The 17,956-nt window shown below is 50.9% G+C and overlaps 1 protein-coding gene across 2 annotated transcripts in view; it reads right to left on the bottom strand.

Moving 5' to 3' along the window:
• The window catches only part of LOC147646147 (maestro heat-like repeat-containing protein family member 7), a 30,369-nt gene extending 13,791 nt beyond the window's left edge, over nucleotides 1-16,578 (bottom strand). Inside the window, exons 1-17 of one of the 2 annotated variants that reach the window (XM_086873870.1) lie at nucleotides 16,385-16,578; nucleotides 15,991-16,313; nucleotides 15,733-15,891; nucleotides 15,399-15,463; nucleotides 15,140-15,289; nucleotides 14,802-14,950; nucleotides 14,350-14,497; nucleotides 13,913-14,100; nucleotides 13,686-13,823; nucleotides 13,293-13,407; nucleotides 12,983-13,120; nucleotides 12,593-12,769; nucleotides 12,301-12,456; nucleotides 12,041-12,142; nucleotides 11,715-11,817; nucleotides 11,378-11,434; nucleotides 10,647-11,089 (exon numbers count right to left, since the gene is read on the bottom strand). In XM_086873870.1, coding sequence (XP_086729996.1) covers nucleotides 10,890-11,089; nucleotides 11,378-11,434; nucleotides 11,715-11,817; nucleotides 12,041-12,142; nucleotides 12,301-12,456; nucleotides 12,593-12,769; nucleotides 12,983-13,120; nucleotides 13,293-13,407; nucleotides 13,686-13,823; nucleotides 13,913-14,100; nucleotides 14,350-14,497; nucleotides 14,802-14,950; nucleotides 15,140-15,289; nucleotides 15,399-15,463; nucleotides 15,733-15,891; nucleotides 15,991-16,114 — 2,169 coding nt within the window. In that variant the 5' untranslated portion in view covers nucleotides 16,115-16,313; nucleotides 16,385-16,578 and the 3' untranslated portion in view covers nucleotides 10,647-10,889. Of the gene's footprint in view, nucleotides 1-10,646; nucleotides 11,090-11,377; nucleotides 11,435-11,714; nucleotides 11,818-12,040; nucleotides 12,143-12,300; nucleotides 12,457-12,592; nucleotides 12,770-12,982; nucleotides 13,121-13,292; nucleotides 13,408-13,685; nucleotides 13,824-13,912; nucleotides 14,101-14,349; nucleotides 14,498-14,801; nucleotides 14,951-15,139; nucleotides 15,290-15,398; nucleotides 15,464-15,732; nucleotides 15,892-15,990 lie in introns of those variants that run through there. The other variant, XM_086873869.1, reaches the window with a different exon arrangement.
• Nucleotides 16,579-17,956: the final 1,378 nt, after the last annotated feature.

Here is a 17,956-nt window from a genome sequence, read left to right as displayed (position 1 = left end):
TAGCTCTGACCTTTTTTTTGGGGGGAGGAATATTTTCTTTTTCCCCTTCCTCTCCTGTCTTCCCCCTCTTTCTAAAACAAAATAACTATAAGTGAGGAACGGGTACTGGGGATGAGGTCGTTGTTTGCTGGTGGGGCTGTTTTGTGCATCGGGGACACATGACCAGACACCAGCAGCACCACTGAGGTGCATTTTGGTGTAAATTGGCAATTTGGGTTAGGTAATGAGGGTAAGAAGGGAAGTTTAATAATTGATATGTAAATTATACAACAAGAGAGTATAAAACATGTTCAGCTCAAAAAACCAAGAAGGGTCAGATTTGGGTCTGTGTACCCCTGACACCCAGATCCCTTAATAAAGCACCTGCATATAATCATTCTGTGATGATGAGTGTTCCTGAATGCCAACAATTTCATCAGATTTTACTGGAATTTTGTGGGATTTTTCTGGAATTTTGTAGATTTTGTGGAATTTTGTGGGATTTTGTGGGATTTGGAGGAGACTTGAAGAATTTTGTGGGATATTTCTGGAATTTGGTGGAAATTGGAGGAGATTTTGTGAAATGTTTCTGGAATTTGGTAGGGTTTTGAGAAGATTTCTCTAATTTTGTGGATTTTTCTGGAATTTTGTGGGATGTTTCTGCAATTTTGTGGGATGTTTCTGGAATTTTGTGGGAATTTCTTGGAATGCTGTGGAATTTTCTGCAATTTTGTAGGATTTTGAAAAGACTTGAAGAATTTTGAGGGATTTTTCTTAGATTTTGTGGAGATTTTGTGGAGATTTTGTGGGATTTTTCTTGAATTTTGTGGGGCATTTAAATAATTTTGTGGGGTGTTTCTGGAATTTTTGGGACTTTTCAAGAATTTTGAGGGATTTTTCTGGAATTTTATGGAAATTGGAGGACATTTTGTGGGATATTTCTTGGAATTTGGTAAGGTTTTGAGAAGATTTAAGGAATTTTGTGTGATTTTTTTGTCATGGAGTAGATTTACCTTTAAGACAGCTTAGAAGGAGAAGAAGTTGAAGCTGCTGGTGGCTGATGGGAGTTTTTCCTCCTGACCAATTATCAGTCATTTCCAAGAATTGACAGCAGATCTGACTATTAAAAAGTGAATTCAACTTGTAAACACCCCCTTAAGAAGTACAGACAAAATTCTCTTGCCCTCTTTAGTTACCAGCTTCTGACAAGGCAGCAGGACTGTGTCTCCGCCTCCTCCCCCCCTCTCCAGGCCGACCAGGCCGCGGGGTGGAGGGTGAGAAGGGGAAGGGAAGCAGCGCTCGTCAGCCGAGCTTAGTTTTTCAGTTTTTGCTGCTAGACTGAAACTTAACACCATGAACTCTTGCAGTTTTCCTAAAGCTTTTAATTCTTTTACTACCTGGATAAACGTACAGATTACTCCTTTTCTCAGAAAGACAGAGAGAGAGAGACAATCAACATAGAGGAGACATCATAGAACCACCAAAAACAGTGAAGAAAAGAGTTAAGTTTAAATAAGAAAGAGAGAATAAGGAGATGCTTTACAGCTGAAATATCTTTCTGTTGAAGCTATGGAGATGGACAATAATAGTATAAAAAGACTCCTTTAATTCATGATAAGAGTATTAGGGGGAGTGAGATATTCAAAGTGTAACTTTTGAGCAGAAGAGAGACAGAGAGAGTGCTTGTGATACTGTGAGTTGCTGGAATTGAGTTGAGTGAAGATTTTGAAGCTTTGAGGGCAAAGAGAAAACTGTTTTCCAGGAAGGCTCACAGAGACAAATGAAGAAGACTTCTGCCTTTGAATAACTTATCCTTAAAATAAGATTCCTAAACTCTGTGACCCATACACACCTTGGAGATGTGAAATGGGAGGAGAAGATCTAATGACAGATTTCCGGGCAGCTGGCATTAGAGAAATAGAAAACTATGATGAAAAATAGTTTTCTCGTGAGAAACTCCGTAAGCTAACAGAAAGAGACTTCTGTTTCTCTACAAAGACTGATGAAAGACTGTAGCAAGAATTAAGACTGTTTTTAACCACCAAAGTCCTAAAGTTATTTGTCTCTATGTTGTCATGTGTACAGAGAAATAGTTAAGATGTAGAAGATAAGGAGGTTTTCTGAAAGTTTATTCTGGTATTCTCATTCTTGTAGTTTGTTAATAAACTGTCTTTATTCCTTTAAGTCTTAAGCCTGTTTTGCTCTTGTTTTAATACATATCTCACAACAAAAAAATAAGTAGTTTTTTAGTTACTGGTTTAAAACCACGACAAATTGTTAGAGTTCAGGAACACACATCATCACACAATGATTATATGCAGGTGCTTTATTGAACAACTCCGGGTGTCAGGGGTACACAGACCCAAATCTGACCCATCTTGCTTTTGAGCTGAACATGTTTGATACTCTATCATTATATAACTTACATATTAATTATTAAACTTACACTGTTCTATTGAATGCATTGTTTTTACCCAAGCATGGATATTTCATGATCCACCCCAGCCCCCTAACATTGTTCCTCATGTACTCTAAACAATAATTATATCTAATCACATCTAACAATAGTGTCATTTATCATATATTGATTCCACAGGTGCAGTTTCACATGATCTTTAGCAAGCACAAGGCCTAACATTTCCCAGGGCCTACTTTTCCCAGGGCTTGCCAAGCCTAACTTTCTTTCTAAGTCCCCAAATTTTCTATGATTTTAGAACCTTTTACTATCATTCCTCTCTTTTAAAGCATTTTCACTTCACTGTAAGTGCAAATGTTTTCACTTGACACAGTCCTTTGTTTCTGAGTTTACACTCGATGTTCTTCGAATCCTTGATTGATGTAAACGTTGTCCTGGATGCTGTCAGGAACTGGAGAACCAGAAGGTGGTGGGGGTGGATCTCGTGTCCGTGCCTTTATTATTTTCTGGTTCCAGGATGTTTTCTTCTGTATTTCTCCCTTGAAGATGCTGTAAACTAAGAAAATTGCTAAGAATACAATTAGTAAGATGATCACACTCTCAATGATAGATTTAATCCGTGAACTCACATTCCATCCTAACCCTTGGAAGATTTTGCCTAACCAACTTGTAGTCAAATCCTTTTGCTCTTCCTGTGCTTTGTGCTCTATTTGTTGCAACTGATTGCTGTCATATTCTACATCTGCAGTCCCATTTGGGATGTGGACACAGCAATGATCAATCCATCCATTTAAAAACCCACGCACTCCATGCTCTTTCAGGAATAATAAATTGTAATTGTACATTTAGTTCTTTAAATCTTTCCCAGATCACTCTTGCCAATTTCTCTACCTGACCTGTAGGTTTGTAAAACATTTCTTTATTCTGATAGTTTGCTCTAGGACCGAGCAAAGACTCTAGGGCCCAGCCAAATTTCACTCTACAAGAGGGTTCTTGCCAAGTGGCATCCTGATTCTGTTCCTATCCTAATCTTCCCTAGCTATGCCTGTGTCTAGCCACTGAGTTGTTTTTAAGCACATTTCACATTTTGACATTACTGATTTTACCATTGTTAGCATCTGTACCGAGATTAATTTTTGTTTCATCCATTTCACCAATGCCTCTGCACCCCAATGACATTTGTTATGCTTCATTTATAGAACGTCTCTCATTATCAAGAGGGTAAACACTATTTGTCTTTGTGCAGTTACATACCACTCTTCTGAATTCTTTTGTGCATTTAGAAAATGTCCCAATTTCTCATCTCCTATTGAATATTTCGGTTTTGGAGGCAAATTAAATTGAGATACATTAACTTTTAAAGATATCAATGCCATTGTTCTTTGCCCTTTTCAAGCAATCTGTCAAGCTGTCCAGTCTGCTTTTCGATTTTCTTCACAAATTTTGGAGTTTCCTGATTGGTGTCCTTTGCAGTGCATAATTGCTACTTGTTCAGGTTTTGTATTGCTTTTATCAATTGCAGGACTGCATCTTGATGTTTAATGTGTGTACCTTGAGCAGACAGCAGTCTTCTTTCTTTCCACAGCACTCTGTGGACATGCACTACTCCAAAGCATACTCTGAGCCAGTCCAGATGTTTCCCCTTTTCCCTTTACTCAATTCTAGTGCTCTGCTTAAGGCAACCAGTTCTGCCCTCTGGGCAGATGCATTTGCTGGTAATGCTTTCGCCTCCACTATTGCACTGACTGTTGTTACCGCATATCCAGCGTATCTGGTCCCGTTCTCCACCAAGCTGCTTCCATCTGTGAATAGATCTCACTCTGCTTGCTCCAGTGGGATGTCTTTCAGGTCTTCTCTTGCCAAATAGGTGTCCTCTATTACTTCTACACAGTCATGCTCTAATGGGCCTTCTTCAGTTGTGGTACCCAGGAACAGAGCTGCATTCAAGAGGTCAGTTGTCTTTAGTGTGACATCATCCTGCTCAGTCAGGATTACCTGGAATTTCATCATCCTGCTTGGAGATAGCCAATGGCCCCTCTTTTGTTCTAAAACAGTGCTCACCATGTGTGGCACAGAGACATCTATGTGTCTACCCATGGTGAGTTTCCTGGCTTCTTGTGGCAGCATCACGCTGGCTGCAACTGCCCGCAGGCATGAAGGCCATCCAGCACTCCCCTTGTCAAGCTGTTTGGAAAAGCAGCCGACCGGCCTTTCCCAGCTTCCCAAACCTTGGCTCAGCACTCCCAGTGCTAGGTGTAGTCTTTCATGCACAAACAGCTGGAAATCTTTGGACAAATCTGGCAATCCGAACGCCGGAGCAGTTGTCAATGCCTCCTTCAGTTTGAGGAAGGCCTCCTTCTGTGCTCTGCCCCAGGTAAACGGCTGCGTCTTCTGGGCCCCATCCAGGGCTTTTGCAATTAGTCCATAGTCCATGATCCACAGGCAGCACCACCCTGTCATCCCAAGGAAGACTCGCAGCTCATGCAGTTCTGGGGTTCTGGAATAGCACAAATAGCTTGAATACAATTAATACCCAGCTTACATTGCCCTGGTGAGATTTCACATCCCAGGGAAATCACACTCTGCCAGGCAATTTGTGCCTTTTCTTTAGACTCCTTATATCCTGCCATTCCCAGCAGATTTAAAATCTCAATCGGTACCTTTATGCAGGTTGTTCTCTCTTCTGTAGCTATCAGTACACCATCAACATACTGTAACAGCAGGTATTGTTTTCTCACTACTTGCCCATTCTCAGTCCAAATCTCCAGCTCCTTCCCCAGCTGCCTTCCAAATAGGGTTGGACTGTTCTTGTATCCTTGTGGGAGTCGTGTCCAAGTGAGCTGAGTTTTCCTTCCTATTTCTGGATTTTCCCACTCAAAGACAAACAGTTACCTACTTTTTTTGTCAAGGGGTATGCAGAAAAAGGCATCTTTTAAATCAAGTACAGTAAACCATTTCTATTTCTCTTTTATAGATGTTAACAATGTGCAAGGATTAGCTCCCACTGGGTAAATATCTTTAGTTATTCCATTTATTACTCTCAAATCCTGCACTAGTCTTTATTGGTCAACACAGAAATTTGGGCTCCAGTGTTAACTACAAAAGTAAAAAGTGGATGTATAGGACCCACTATTATGGAGAAACAGCTCAGACTATTCAGCCTAGTCTTCACAGAAGTATGGAGAACACCATTTATTTCTATCTTTAGCACACTTTTATAGGGTTTTACAGGGTCCCCGGGCTAAGCAAGTTACTCTTGGTTAATCCACACAGGTTTACATTTTTTCTCTTATACACAAGGATATTGTTTTGCTTCATTCTCTCTGCTTCAGGAAAGTTTCAAGGACATGAGCCTTTAATATCACAACTTATACCAAAGGCTGGTTTGTGCAGACAGGCCTTTACTAAAATATCATGCCCACCTTGTGTTCAAATATTCTCTACACACTATTGCTGTAATCAGTATGTCTCCAGTTTTGTTATCTCTAGTGAGCACTTGAAATAAAAGCAACCTCTGCCTCTCTGCTCACCCAGGAGAGGCACAGTTCCCAGTTCCCCTGATTCTGAGGCTCTTTGGGCTCCACTCCCAGAAGCTGAGAAGGAGACGGCTTTGGCTCACAGCCCAGAGCCTGTGGAGCTGTGCTGGGTTATCCAATGGGGCATTCCATACAATGAACTTGGGACAGTGCCAATTAGAAACAACTTCACTCAACTTTGAAGTGAGAAGCCATCTATTACCTTGCTGGGGACCCCCTTCTTTATCTCCAGTGACCACCAATACTGGAGTGAGAGATTTCTTTTCTCTTGTCTGGGTTTTCCTTAAGAGAACCAATGCATCTAACACCTTTGCTTTCTCTGATTTTTCTTCTGCCATTTTTACAGGTCCATCATTTCTACTGGAATGAATCAGCTCTTTTGGAGGGTAAATTTGATTCAGGAGAGGGGTTTCCCCCTCTTCTTTCCTCACTTCTTTGCTTAAAGCCAGTTTTTGGAGCTGCTGTAAAACAAGCTCCCAAAACTGAGCAGAGTAGAGTTTGATTTTTCCCCAATTTAAATTTTCTTTCATCTTGTAAAGAACATACTCTATCAATCACATTTTCCAAATTAAACCAGTAACTAAGCGCCCACTTTTCCCCTCTTGGAGAAGGTCTGGCATTGTGTTTTGCTAACAGAGCATAAAATGCAGCTTTAACTTCTGCACTGCCCTTTTCAGTCATTTTTACAAAGGAAAAACCACTACAGGGAGGTATAAACTTCAATTACACACACACACACACACACACACACACACACACACACACTGCTTTTTGCTTCCCTGTGTGGGTAAAAAGACCAAATCTTCTTGGGAGGCACTCTTTCAGTTTAAAATTCTGATTGTCTCTTTGCTACACCAAGCACTCAAAATTCACACACACAACAACAACAAAAACATTCCCACCCTTTTGCACTAAGAGATCATTTGTGAAATTCTGCAGACAGAGCCCTCAAGTGAGTGTGGGGTGCTTTTCACCTCAGCGTGTGCAGTTTGTGGGAAATTCGAGTTGCCCCCCTTGCTTTCTAGACACCGCTCACTCTCTTGGGAGTGTCGGGCTGGGTGCGGCTGGAGCAAAACATCTTTCCCCTAATACAGACTGCACAACAAACCTGCAGCCCCTTCTGTCTGTCAGAAATCCTGTCCGTGACTCCAGTTTAAATGTCACGATTCGCTAACGCCAGTGGGAGTCGCGAGAAGTTTGTTTGATCTCAGAGGGCACAAAGGACACAAGGGATTTCAGTTGAAATCACAACAGCAATAATGTACATTTATTTTAGTGATAACAAGGGTTATGTGATAGAGGAGAGGGAGAGAGAGAGAGAGAGAGGAGAAAGAAAACAAAGTAAAGAAAGAGAGAGGTTATAGCTACCAACAGATGAGACAGTGTCACAGGGGTCTTTTTCCGTGGGGAGATCTCACCAAAATTAATTTAGCCTTATGTAATTCTTCCCCAAAGTGACCTTGTTTCCAATGTGCTAAGAAGCACCCCAAAGGAGAAGTTCCTGCTATGAGAGCATTGCTGCCCAAAACCCCTTTAAGCTTCTCCATGTCACAACTACAAGACACCACAAATGCCGAACCTGCAACGCTTTCGCAGTCGTCTGACGGACGGCGCCCAGGCATTCCAACAGGAATTCCTTTAGCCCAACCAAGCGCAGCTTTTGCTGCGTCTTATTGGCAGGCACCCAAACCAAAGTGAAAGCTCCTTACCTCTTCTCCTGGGGACGCTGTGAGCAGCGCAGACGGTCGCGGCCGATGGGCTCCCCGAGAATCCCTCGGTGCCGGCTGGAGCAGGATCGGGTCGCGAGCTCGCTCAGCAGCACTCACAAGGTCCCATCTGGGTCACCAAAATGTTAGAGTTCAGGAACACACATCATCACACAATGATTATATGCAGGTGCTTTATTGAAGAGCTCTGGGTGTCAGGGGTACACAGACCCAAATCTGACCCGATTTGTTTTTGAGTTGAACATGTTTTATACTCTATCGTTATACAACTTACATATTAATTATTAAACTTACATTGTTCTATTGTATGCATTGTTTTTACCCAAGCATGGATTTCTCGTGATCCCACCCCAGCCCCCTAACATTGTTCCTCATGTTCTTTAAACAATAATTATATCTAATCACATCTAACAATTCTATCATTTATCATATATTGATTACACAGGTGCAGTTTCACATGATCTTTAGCAAGCACAAGGCCTAACATTTCCAGGGCCTACTTTTCCCAGGGCTTGTCAAGCCTAACTTTCTTTCTGAGTTCCCGAATTTCCTAAGATTTTAAAATGTTTTACGATCACCTCCAGACACAAAGAGTCCTGTCTGAACAGTCACAGTGCTACATCTATTTTTAATTTTAATTTTTATCAATTTTTCCAGAGCCTGCTGGCTGTGTTCAAGGTTTTCTCCCTATTTCCTCCCTAGTGCACATTCTCCAGAAACTCTGCTTTTACATCCTTTTGCATTGATTAAAGTTACCTGCAATGACGAGTCAATCCAAACCCTGGGAAAACTTGAACTTAAATGTGTACCTAGGCAAAATATTTACCTCCCACATCTGAAGCCATGAGCTGCCAAGTACTGTCCCCACTGTCATACCCTGTCCCCTGGAGGTGTGCTGATGCCATTTCAAAGGGGTTGCCAATGAAAACAAGTTTGAATATTTTGGTAGTTTCCACATTGGCATTCAAATCCTTGACTAGAAAAATCACAAGTCAAGATTTCTAGGATTCTTCCATACCAAAGCTGTCATTCTCACCCTGGATTTTAGAGTGTCTGAACAGTCAGACAAGGTTTTAGTTTTAGACTCTAGAGACAAAGTCCCTGCTGTTCGGCGATCCCATTCCATCAGCATATAGTCCTGATGATTCCTTTAGGCAGGAGCAGCAAAGGCAAGAATGAGCCAAACAAGCTGCTCCTGTGTTCTCATGTCCTGCACAGCAGTAACTGGGAATTCAAGAATGGATTCAGGAGACAATGGGTGCACAGGGAGCCACCAAGACTTTGGGATGCTGAAATGGACCAGCCTGGTGCCTGTGCCCGGGCTGCACCGCGCTGAGCTCCAACTGGACAATCTAACAATGGTTGAATGGACACACCATGGGCCACTGGAGACTCCTACTCCTAGTTCTGTGAGCTACACTATTCACCTGTCATTCACCAGATGATTTTTTCATCTCTGCTTGAAATCCAGGAAAGGAAAAGGTCAACATGGAAAAGTGTTCTCCCAATTCTAGTGACAGCTGTGCCTGCACACCACCTGTGCCCATGGCAGGGTGCTTGGAGACTGGATGATGTTGATGCTACTTTGCAACACCAAGTGCTCAGGGATTCTGGGATTGCCCAAGTGGAGAGCAAAACTGAGCCGTGTAAGTCCCTGCTTTTTTCAGCACATGCTGCTTCTTCCTTTGTTCCAAGCAAGTCCAGAATTTGGTTTCATGTGTCTTTAAGGTGCCTGGACAGATGAGAGGGAGGGCAGCTGCCCCATCAGACTCTCTCTCTCTCTCTCTCTCTCTCTCTCTCTCTCTCACTCAGGATGGTGCCAATGCCGCTGCCTTGGGGCACCTGAGTGTGGAAGGCGAGCTCGCCCTCAAGCACGGCCATCCAAGTCAGTCACGGGCACAGGCTGCAGCTGAAGCTGCCAAGCGTTGCTGTGAGGCTGCAAGTGAAGAGAAAGCCATTGTGGCCAACTCTGCTGAAGCCTTTTGCCAAAGCAAAGGCAATTGTGCCCACAGCTTCCCCCTGTTTGGCACCCGGCTGCTGCGGACGCCTCAGTGCGCAGGTGCCGACGTTGGGGCTGCTGCTGTTCCTGGGCACACTGTGCTGCTGTTTCTGTGGGCTCCAGAGCCGCTTGGGCAGCAGCCACTGGGCAGCCCTGCCGGAGGAGACATCGCCACCCTCCCCATGGTGGCAGCAGCTCTGTGGGCCCCGAGCTCTGTGTCAGGAGGGCCTTGGTCACAGCAGCGTGGCCTGGGCAGCCACGAGGGCCCGGGCTGGCCGTTAGCCCTGCCTCTGCCCACTGCCCCTTCCTGGAGGCACCCAGTGGCTGTGGCCTGGCAGCACCCCCTGCCCTCCATGTCCCCAGCCAGCCCAGCCTGGGCACCTCGGGCTGTCCCCACCCTCCTGCTGGGGTGGTGTCCCAGCATCCAGGCCTTCTGCTGCAGGCCTGGGGGATATTTTGGGGCAGCACCGGAGCAGCCGGGTGTCAGGGACCAGGCGGCTGCCCGGGGGCTGCTTATGGCCTCTGACACCCAATTCCTCAGGGCTTCCCACCACCCCGGCTCCTCCAGGGCCTTCTGTCCCCTTGGAACCTCCTGCCACCCACTCCCTCACACATCCCCCTCGTGCCTTCCCACTGCCTTGTCCCGTCTGGGCCTCCGCAGCCCCTCATCCCTTCACAGCCTCCCAGCACCCCGTGCCCTCAGGGGCTCCCCCAGCCTGGCCCGGCAGCAGCGCCGCAGCCCCACAGGAGCTCCAGCAGCTCCTCAGCCATCACGGCACCAACACACGGGCAGCAGGACACAGATGGCGCTTCCTGCCTGCCACAGGGCTTGTGGCTTCAGCACAACCACCAAAGGCCAAGGGGCTTCTGGCCATTTCCCCTGCACCACCGCATGCCCCGGCAGGTTGCTGAACACAAGAACCCTTTTCCCTCTCTTCCCCTATGCCCCGCACACCCTGGGCAGCAAAAGAAAGGTCTTGGGACTCTTGTGGTTTATAACATATCCTATATTATTTACATACTAGATGGAAACGAAACGAAGAAAAGAACAATCTCTATGAAACAAAAACTAACAGATGGCCCATGTGGCCCCAGAAGATAGAGCCTCTCAGCCCTAACATATCCTACATTATTTACATACTAAAAAGAAGAGAAAAATGGAAAAGAGCAACCCTTATGATATAAAAAATCCTGGCTGGCCCATGTGGCCCCAGAAGACAGAGCCTCTCAGGTCAGCGCTGAGCACATCTCCAGCAGTGCAGCCAGCCCAGGCCCGACAGACGAGGCCGTGTCCTCCATGCCCTGAGGATTTGGTCTTCCATCCTCTGGAGAATGGAGTAACGGGCACTCTGGATGGCCCGGAGGACATACAGCGTTTCAAGTGCCAGGTCTGACACGGCACCGCTTCTGTCCTCCGTCAGGCGTTCGAGGGCTGCAAGAGAGACGAACAGAGCCACGGTCAGATCCCAGAGCTGTGGGGGCCCAGCGAGAGCCCCCTGCCAGGGCCATGCCAGCCGGCTCTTGCCTTGGCCAGGAGGGAGCAGGGACCAAGGGGGTCAGCCCGAAGCTGCTGGCCACAAATGCCCCACGTGGCCCTGAAATCTCGCTGTGCTCTGCCCACGCCGCCCCTCATCGGCACAGGGAGCAGAGCCCTCCACAGCCTGGCCAGGGCTTGCAGCTGCCCCCAACAGCCAACTGCCAGCCCGCTGCCATGGCTCACCTCTGCACAACACCTGGAGCTCTGCGTGCTGCCCCCTCAGCTGCTCCCCGGCCATCCCTGAGAACACAGAGCCTGTCAGGGTCCCAGCAGCACAGCTCCCTGACAGCGGCGCTGCCAGCCCTGCGGCCACACGGCCTCCTGCCCCGGCAGGGCTCAGCCCGGGCCCTTGCCGCATCCTGACCCAGCCCAAGGGCACGGCTGCCAGAGGCCGGCAGCAGCAGCCCCGAGGGCAGCCGGGGCTCCAGGGCGCCGGGCCCAGGTGCCGCTTCCGGGGCAGCAGCCGGGGCTGGGGCCGAGCTGCGGCGGGGCGGGGAGGGAGCCCGGGCTCGGGACTCACCGATGACCCTGATGGCCGCCGCTCGCAGGGTCTCCTGTGGGTCCTGCAGGTACTGCAGGGCCCGGCGCAGGTGCTGGGCCAAGGGGATCCTGTGGTCTGCCAGCTGGAGAGAGCGGCAGGAGGGAAGGCTTGGCGCGGGCTCTGTCCCTCGGCCGGGCGCTGCTGCCTGCGGCCCGCCCCGGCCTCCCGTGCCCGGCCAGCCCTGAGAAGCCGTGCGGCCCCCGGGTGCAGCAGTGGGCAGGGGCACAGCTGCCAGCCCCACACACTGAGCACCGGGGCCAGGGGGCTTCTCTAGCCTTTGGCTGGCACTTGCAGCCCGCCCTTACCACGAGCTTGGCAAACTTCCACAGCTTCTCCTTCCTCACAGCTTTTTCCAGGTCTGGCCTCTTCAGAAAGCCAGCCGCGCGAAGGAGCGTTGTCCGAGAGGCCTGGGAAGCAGCAGAGAGCCGCAAATGGCCCCACAAGGCAGGGCACAGGAGTGTCCCAGTGCCAAGGGCTGGAGGAGGCTGCAGCCTGCAAGCCTGCGTCAGGGCAGGAGGCAGCTGAGCCCCCTGCCAAGGCGCAGCAGCAGCCCAGGAGTCCTCACCTCTGCCACATGCCGATTCTCATCTTGGCAGTGGAAAAAGAGTGGGAGCAGGCTCTGGTACACTCGTTCCTTCAGGGGCTTTCTTCCTTCTTCTTCTGCTGAAGACATCACTCTTCGAAGGAGAGACATGGAGAGCAGCTGCACCTGGCTATCAGGCTGTATGAAAGGAAGGAAGGAAAAATGACCTCATCATTGGCTTCTTGTGGCCCACATTGGCGCAGGCCTGCAAATGCACAGGGCACAAAGTGTCCGGGCAGCAGGCAGTGGCCGTGGCTGGGGCACAGAGCCTTACATTGTCCAGGAGTTTCAGGAGCGGCTCAGCCAGCTGCAGGGCCCTGCGCCAGGATATTGGGGTGTCTTCATCCAGGAAAATATAGCTCAGGAGAGCAATGCTCATCCTGGCCACATCACTGTCCAAGTCCCACAGGAGGTGCACTAGTCTTCCTGTCAGGCTCTGAATTCTTTCGGCCTGTGCAGAACACAAGGGTGTGAAAGCCCGGGCAGCTGCCGCAGGGCCCAGAGGCCAAAGGGCTGTCCCAAAGCACTCGGGCAGCTGAAGCAGGAGGCAGGAGAGCTGCGAGGAGCTGCCTCAGCGCCCAAGGCAAAGGCCAGCCAAGGCCAAGGGACAGCATTGCCCAGCCTCATGCTGCCCACACGGCTTCAGCTGCTGCCCCCTTCTCACCATGGAGGGACGGTCCTTTAGCAGGAGGAGAGCCCTGAGAACCTGGTGATGCATCTCTGTGGAGTTGTACCACAGGTACTTATACAAGATCTCCATTAGGCTGTCACCACAGTCACTCAAGTCCAGGCAATCTAGGAGCTGAAAGGCACAGGGCAGTGAGAGGGGAGCCGGCCGGCAGGAGCCTGGAAGTGCGCAGGGCTGGGCCCAGGCAGTAGCACAGGGCGCGGGTGCCGTCCCAGGCAGCTGTGGCTATGCCAGGGGACAGGGCTGGCAGGGAGCTGAGCGAGGTAGTGCTGGCCATCAGGCTCACCTCCACAAGGAATGCCATGGCAGAGACATCCCAGTGTGGCAACGGTTTGCTGAGCACCTCAAGCAGGTAGCTTAAGATGCTTTTGCACAAGTGGGCGGATGCACGGCGCATTACCCTGGAAGGCAGAAAATGGCAGAAAGAGTCTCAGCAAGGGTGCGAAAAACCTCTCCCAGGACTGATGGACACAGTTGTCCTATTGCCCCAGCACTCTGTGAGGGTATTTGGGCCCGTGAGATGTGGCTGCTCCTGGGCACCCTCCTCTCACAGCCTTTTGCAGTCTCCTTGGCCATCCCTCGCTGACGAGGTCCTCAGGCCCATGGCCACGGGGACTGTGGGGGGCATCCCGGGCAAGGGGCACAAACGTCAGAGGCAGTGGGGAGAAGGGGGGCTCACCTGGCCAGCAGACCCACGGCATAGTGGTGGGTGTCAGCACAGAGCAGCGTGTCCCAGCCACGCTTGCGTTCCATTGCCACCACCACATGCTCCAAGTGGAGACTGCAGAGCAGGGCCTTCAGGGTCTGCACTGCAAACCTGTGTGCACAGCAAAGCCCAGGTGATGCTGGGAGCACTGGCTCTGAGGCTGGGGAAGTGGCAGGTACAGGAGGAGTGGCATGGAGCACCTGTTGGGGCTGGTGGAGAGGCCGTGTTGCTCCTGGCATTCCTTCCAGAAGGTACGGACGTCCTCTGTCATATACAAAGTACTGAAGTACGTTTGGAAGAGGAGATGCACAAAGAGGCGGGGGAAATAGACTGTGAGGATCTGTGGGCAACAGGGCCCCTGGAGGATCTTCCACATCACCAGAGTTGCCTGCAGAGGACAAAGCAGCCCGAGACAGCGCTCAGTGCCGGGGCGTCCGTGTGGCGGGGCCTGAGCGTGGCAGGGAGAGGCCGGGGCAGACGCAGGGGGAGCAGCGGGCCTGGTGGCCCTGAAGCTGCCCCTAGGCCAGGTTTGTGGCCAGTGCCTGAAGCAGGGAGATGCAGTGGGGGAAGGAGGCAACAGAGCTGCTGGAGAGGCGGCCGGCCTTGTGGTGAGCAAAGGCCAGCTCCAGAAACTCACAGTCAGGGAAAAGACAGCCGTCTTGTCCCCATCAGAGGTGCCCAGGTTTTTCTGCGGCCAGCTCCCCACCACATTGATGAGGAGCGGTGTCACTTCCTCTGAAATCCAGGGCGAGAGCAAGATGGTCGTCCACATGGCCATAGCAGCTCTGCGGGGTCAGACACAGCACCGTGGGCTGGGCAGCAGCGGGGAGCTGAGCTGGCCGCCAGCTCTGCCTGTGCCCACTGGCCCTGAGCGGCAGCAGCAGCCAGGCAGCCCAGCCCTGTGGGGACAGGCCCCTGAGGGGCAGGCTGGCAGCACGGCAGTGGGCTCGGGGGCCGACTTTGTAGCAGGGCTGGCAAAGGGAGCAGCCAGAGGGCCCTGGAAGTCTGTGTTGCTCACAGCCCTGGGCCGGGCTGTACAGGGTGATGGGCTGGGGAGCCCTGAGGCCTCGGGGCAGCTGGGCCCCATACCTGTCACACGTTGGGGCCACCCGCAGGAGAGTGATGGCCACATCATCGGGCTCTGCCTCGGCCACTTGCATCAGGGCCCAGTCCATCCTGTGCTCAGCAGCCTCATTGGCCATGAGCCACTGGTGGATGTACCTCACCACGCCGGGCACCTGGAGAAGGCACAGGGAGACTTGGAATGCCAGCAGAGGGAGTCAGCAATGTGCCCAGCTTCTTCCTCAGACAAGTGCTTCTCTTCCAGCACGCTGCCATGGCCTCAAAAGCTCCAAGTGAGCAGCAGGCGTGGCTTGGGAAAGCCAAGCAATTGCTGGAGGATCAAAGGCTGGCCACAGGCTGCTTACTTGCTCTGGATTGAAAAGAGCCGTCTCTACAAGCAGATCCAGCTGGGCAGCGCTGCTTTGTTCTACCAAGACCTCTGAGGATGCTTTGACCTCAGTGTCCATAGGTCTGGTGTCTTCCTTGCCAATTCTCGTGATGAATTGGTAAAGAAACTGTAGGAGAAGGGCAGGAAGGCAGGGAAGTTGCATGGAGTGCTCCAAGTGCGGTGCTGGGCTGAGCAGTGCCAGCAGGCCCAGCGCAGGTGGGGATGGCTGCAGGTACCTGCGCTGCTCTGCGGAAGCGGCCACGGGCGGTGTCCTGCTCTTGTGTGCCGTCCATGGCTGCATCTGGCAAAGAGCAGCCAGAGCTGAGGGGCTGCGGGAGAGGCCGGAGAGCACAGCCCAGCCCTGCGTTCCGCAGGCAGGGACAGTCCTGGGATGCCCCAGGGGATGCAGCACGGCCACTGCTGCGGGGGCAGCCCCAGCCCCTTTTTTGTGCTGTCCATGGGTGTGTCTCCACAGGACAGTGTGGGATGGGATGAGATGGGATGCAATGGGATGGGATGGGGCCAAGATGGCCGCAGGCACCAGCCCTGTGGCCCAGCTCTGCCACTCACCCTCCTCCAGCGGCTGCAACTGCTGCACCTCTTCGGTCTCTGGTGCTGGGGCAGCTCCAGGACCTTCTTCCTCGACCTCCTCTTCCTCCTCCTCCACCCAGGCCAGTTTGGGCACTCTTGGGGGTCGCTGCTCCATATCTTCCTCCAGACTCTCCAATCCTTTCCATAGGAACAGCACCAGGGGATGGCATGGCATGGAATGGGATGGGGCCAAGCTGGCAACAGGCACTAGCCCTAAGGCCGAGCTCTGCAACTCACCCTCCTGTGGTGCCTGGAACTCCTGCACCTCTTCAGTCTCCTGTGCCAGGACAGCTCCAGAGCCTTCTTCTTCCTCCTCCTCAAGCCAGGCCAACTTGGGCACTCTTGGGGGTCGCTGCTCCATGGCAGTGACTGGATTTATGGCTGCTTGCAGGAGAGATGGCTCGGAAAAGCTCAGAGTCAGCAAGTCCTGCAGTCGTGCCTGGAAGGCACCTGCAAGACTCAAGTCCTGGCAAGATTGCAAGACAGTGAGTCCTGCACTTGGGTCTTGAGGGCTCGTGCCAGAAGGACAGGAGGCTCCTCGACAGGGATTGTGGTCTGGTCTCAAGGGCAGAGACTGCAGGGATGGGCGACACGTCGGAAAAGCTCCAGGTCACCAAGTCCCACGGTCTGCCCTCAAGAGAACCTTAAGAAGGAAGTCTCGGGAAGGCCACAGGTCAGCAAGACCTGTGGTCTGGCCTCGAGGTCACCTGTAGTAATAGTGCTTCAGAAAAGCTCCAGGTCCGACACAAAGGAGTGCGCTGTGCGGGGGCTCCTCACAGCACCGCTCTGGCGCGTCCTGACCCGTCGCGTGCACCGAGCACTGTGGCGTGGCCCTGTCACCGCCAGCTCCTATGTCAGCACGTGTCACAAAGGGCCCTTTGACATCTGCTCCCGTTGCCACCATCCCATGGTGACCGTGCTGCAGCGTGTCACAAAGGGCCCTTGCACACCCTGCCCTCCGCCCTGGGGCCGCCCCCATCCCCCCCCCAAGTGGCCCAGCTTGGAAGGAATCCCTTGCCCAAAGTGTCTAAGACAGCCTGACGGGATCTTTAGGAACAGCTTGTTAGAAATGAAATGGAGGCAAATTTATCAATAAGAATTTTATTGAAAACTTTGTAAAATTTTCTCATGGAAATGTCTCGGTTTTTGGAGACATGTGTCTGCTAGGGAGGGCAGGAGCCTCCCTTGGAATGAAAAACGTAGACCCCCTCCCTCCGAATTATGATAATCTTGAAATCAAGGGGCTCTCAGGCAGAGATCTGGGGATAGGAATAACAGTTCTTTACTAATATTTATAACCAGGCAAACAAACAGCAATAACTACAACGTTAGCAAGAAAACAGAGCCAGGGACCCCGTGACAGCGTTCTGGACTGAGACGGGAAAGGATGGAGGAGAGGCTTTGTTTCACAAACCCCCTCGGGTTGGCAGTCAGTGCTGGTGCTCCTGCAGGGCTCTGAGGAACACTCAGCTGGAACAGCAGGGATGAGCTGAGATCCTGGGCCAGTGGCTGAGGTGGATCAGCAGCTCCGTGGCGGTGGCTGGCACTGCCACACGTCCCGGCAGGACAGGGGGTGCGAGGCCACCAATGAAGAGGGAAGAAGGAGAAGAAGCAGCAGCTCCATCTGGGTGATGGCGAAATTCCCTTCTCCCCACCACAACAGCTCTGCACCCAAAGTGTTCTTCTCCGAAGCTGAAGAAGCCACCAAACTGTCCCCACCCTCCCCTTTTCCTGCCCCCTTCCACCCCTGGGCCCAGCCAAACTCTTTATCTTTCCTCAAGCACCCACCAGGTACCCGCAATTAAGTTTTCCCTGCAAGTCATGAGTAAAAATTCCACAGGCAAGCCAGAACTAAATAGAAAATAAAGGACACCTAACCCCCAACACCTGTAAGTTGTATCTTGAGAGTCAGACAGGATCTTTGTTTGCGAGAAACACCTCTGAAGTTTAATCAAGGCATTAGTCATCAAAATTATTTTGAAAATTTAAAGCTCAAAGTAGCCAAAATACTCAATGTAACTAATTGCTGGGTATGTTCTCAGCTCAGGTTGGGAGGAATGGGGTTCCCTCGGAGGGCTCACCCTGTGGGGTGGCCAAAACTCTGTCAATGGGCTCTGACTTGTAACGGATCCAGTGCAGGGACACTGACAGAAAACTGTGCTGTGGAGCACAGGAATGCAATTATCAGTTTTACAGGATTGAC

The sequence above is a fragment of the Cyanistes caeruleus genome, unplaced genomic scaffold (assembly GCF_971803275.1).
Source record: "Cyanistes caeruleus unplaced genomic scaffold, bCyaCae1.hap1.1 HAP1_SCAFFOLD_119, whole genome shotgun sequence".
Taxonomy (NCBI): Eukaryota; Metazoa; Chordata; class Aves; order Passeriformes; family Paridae; genus Cyanistes; species Cyanistes caeruleus.
Note: the sequence above shows the minus strand (reverse complement) of the source record. Positions and strands in the feature narration are given on the sequence as shown.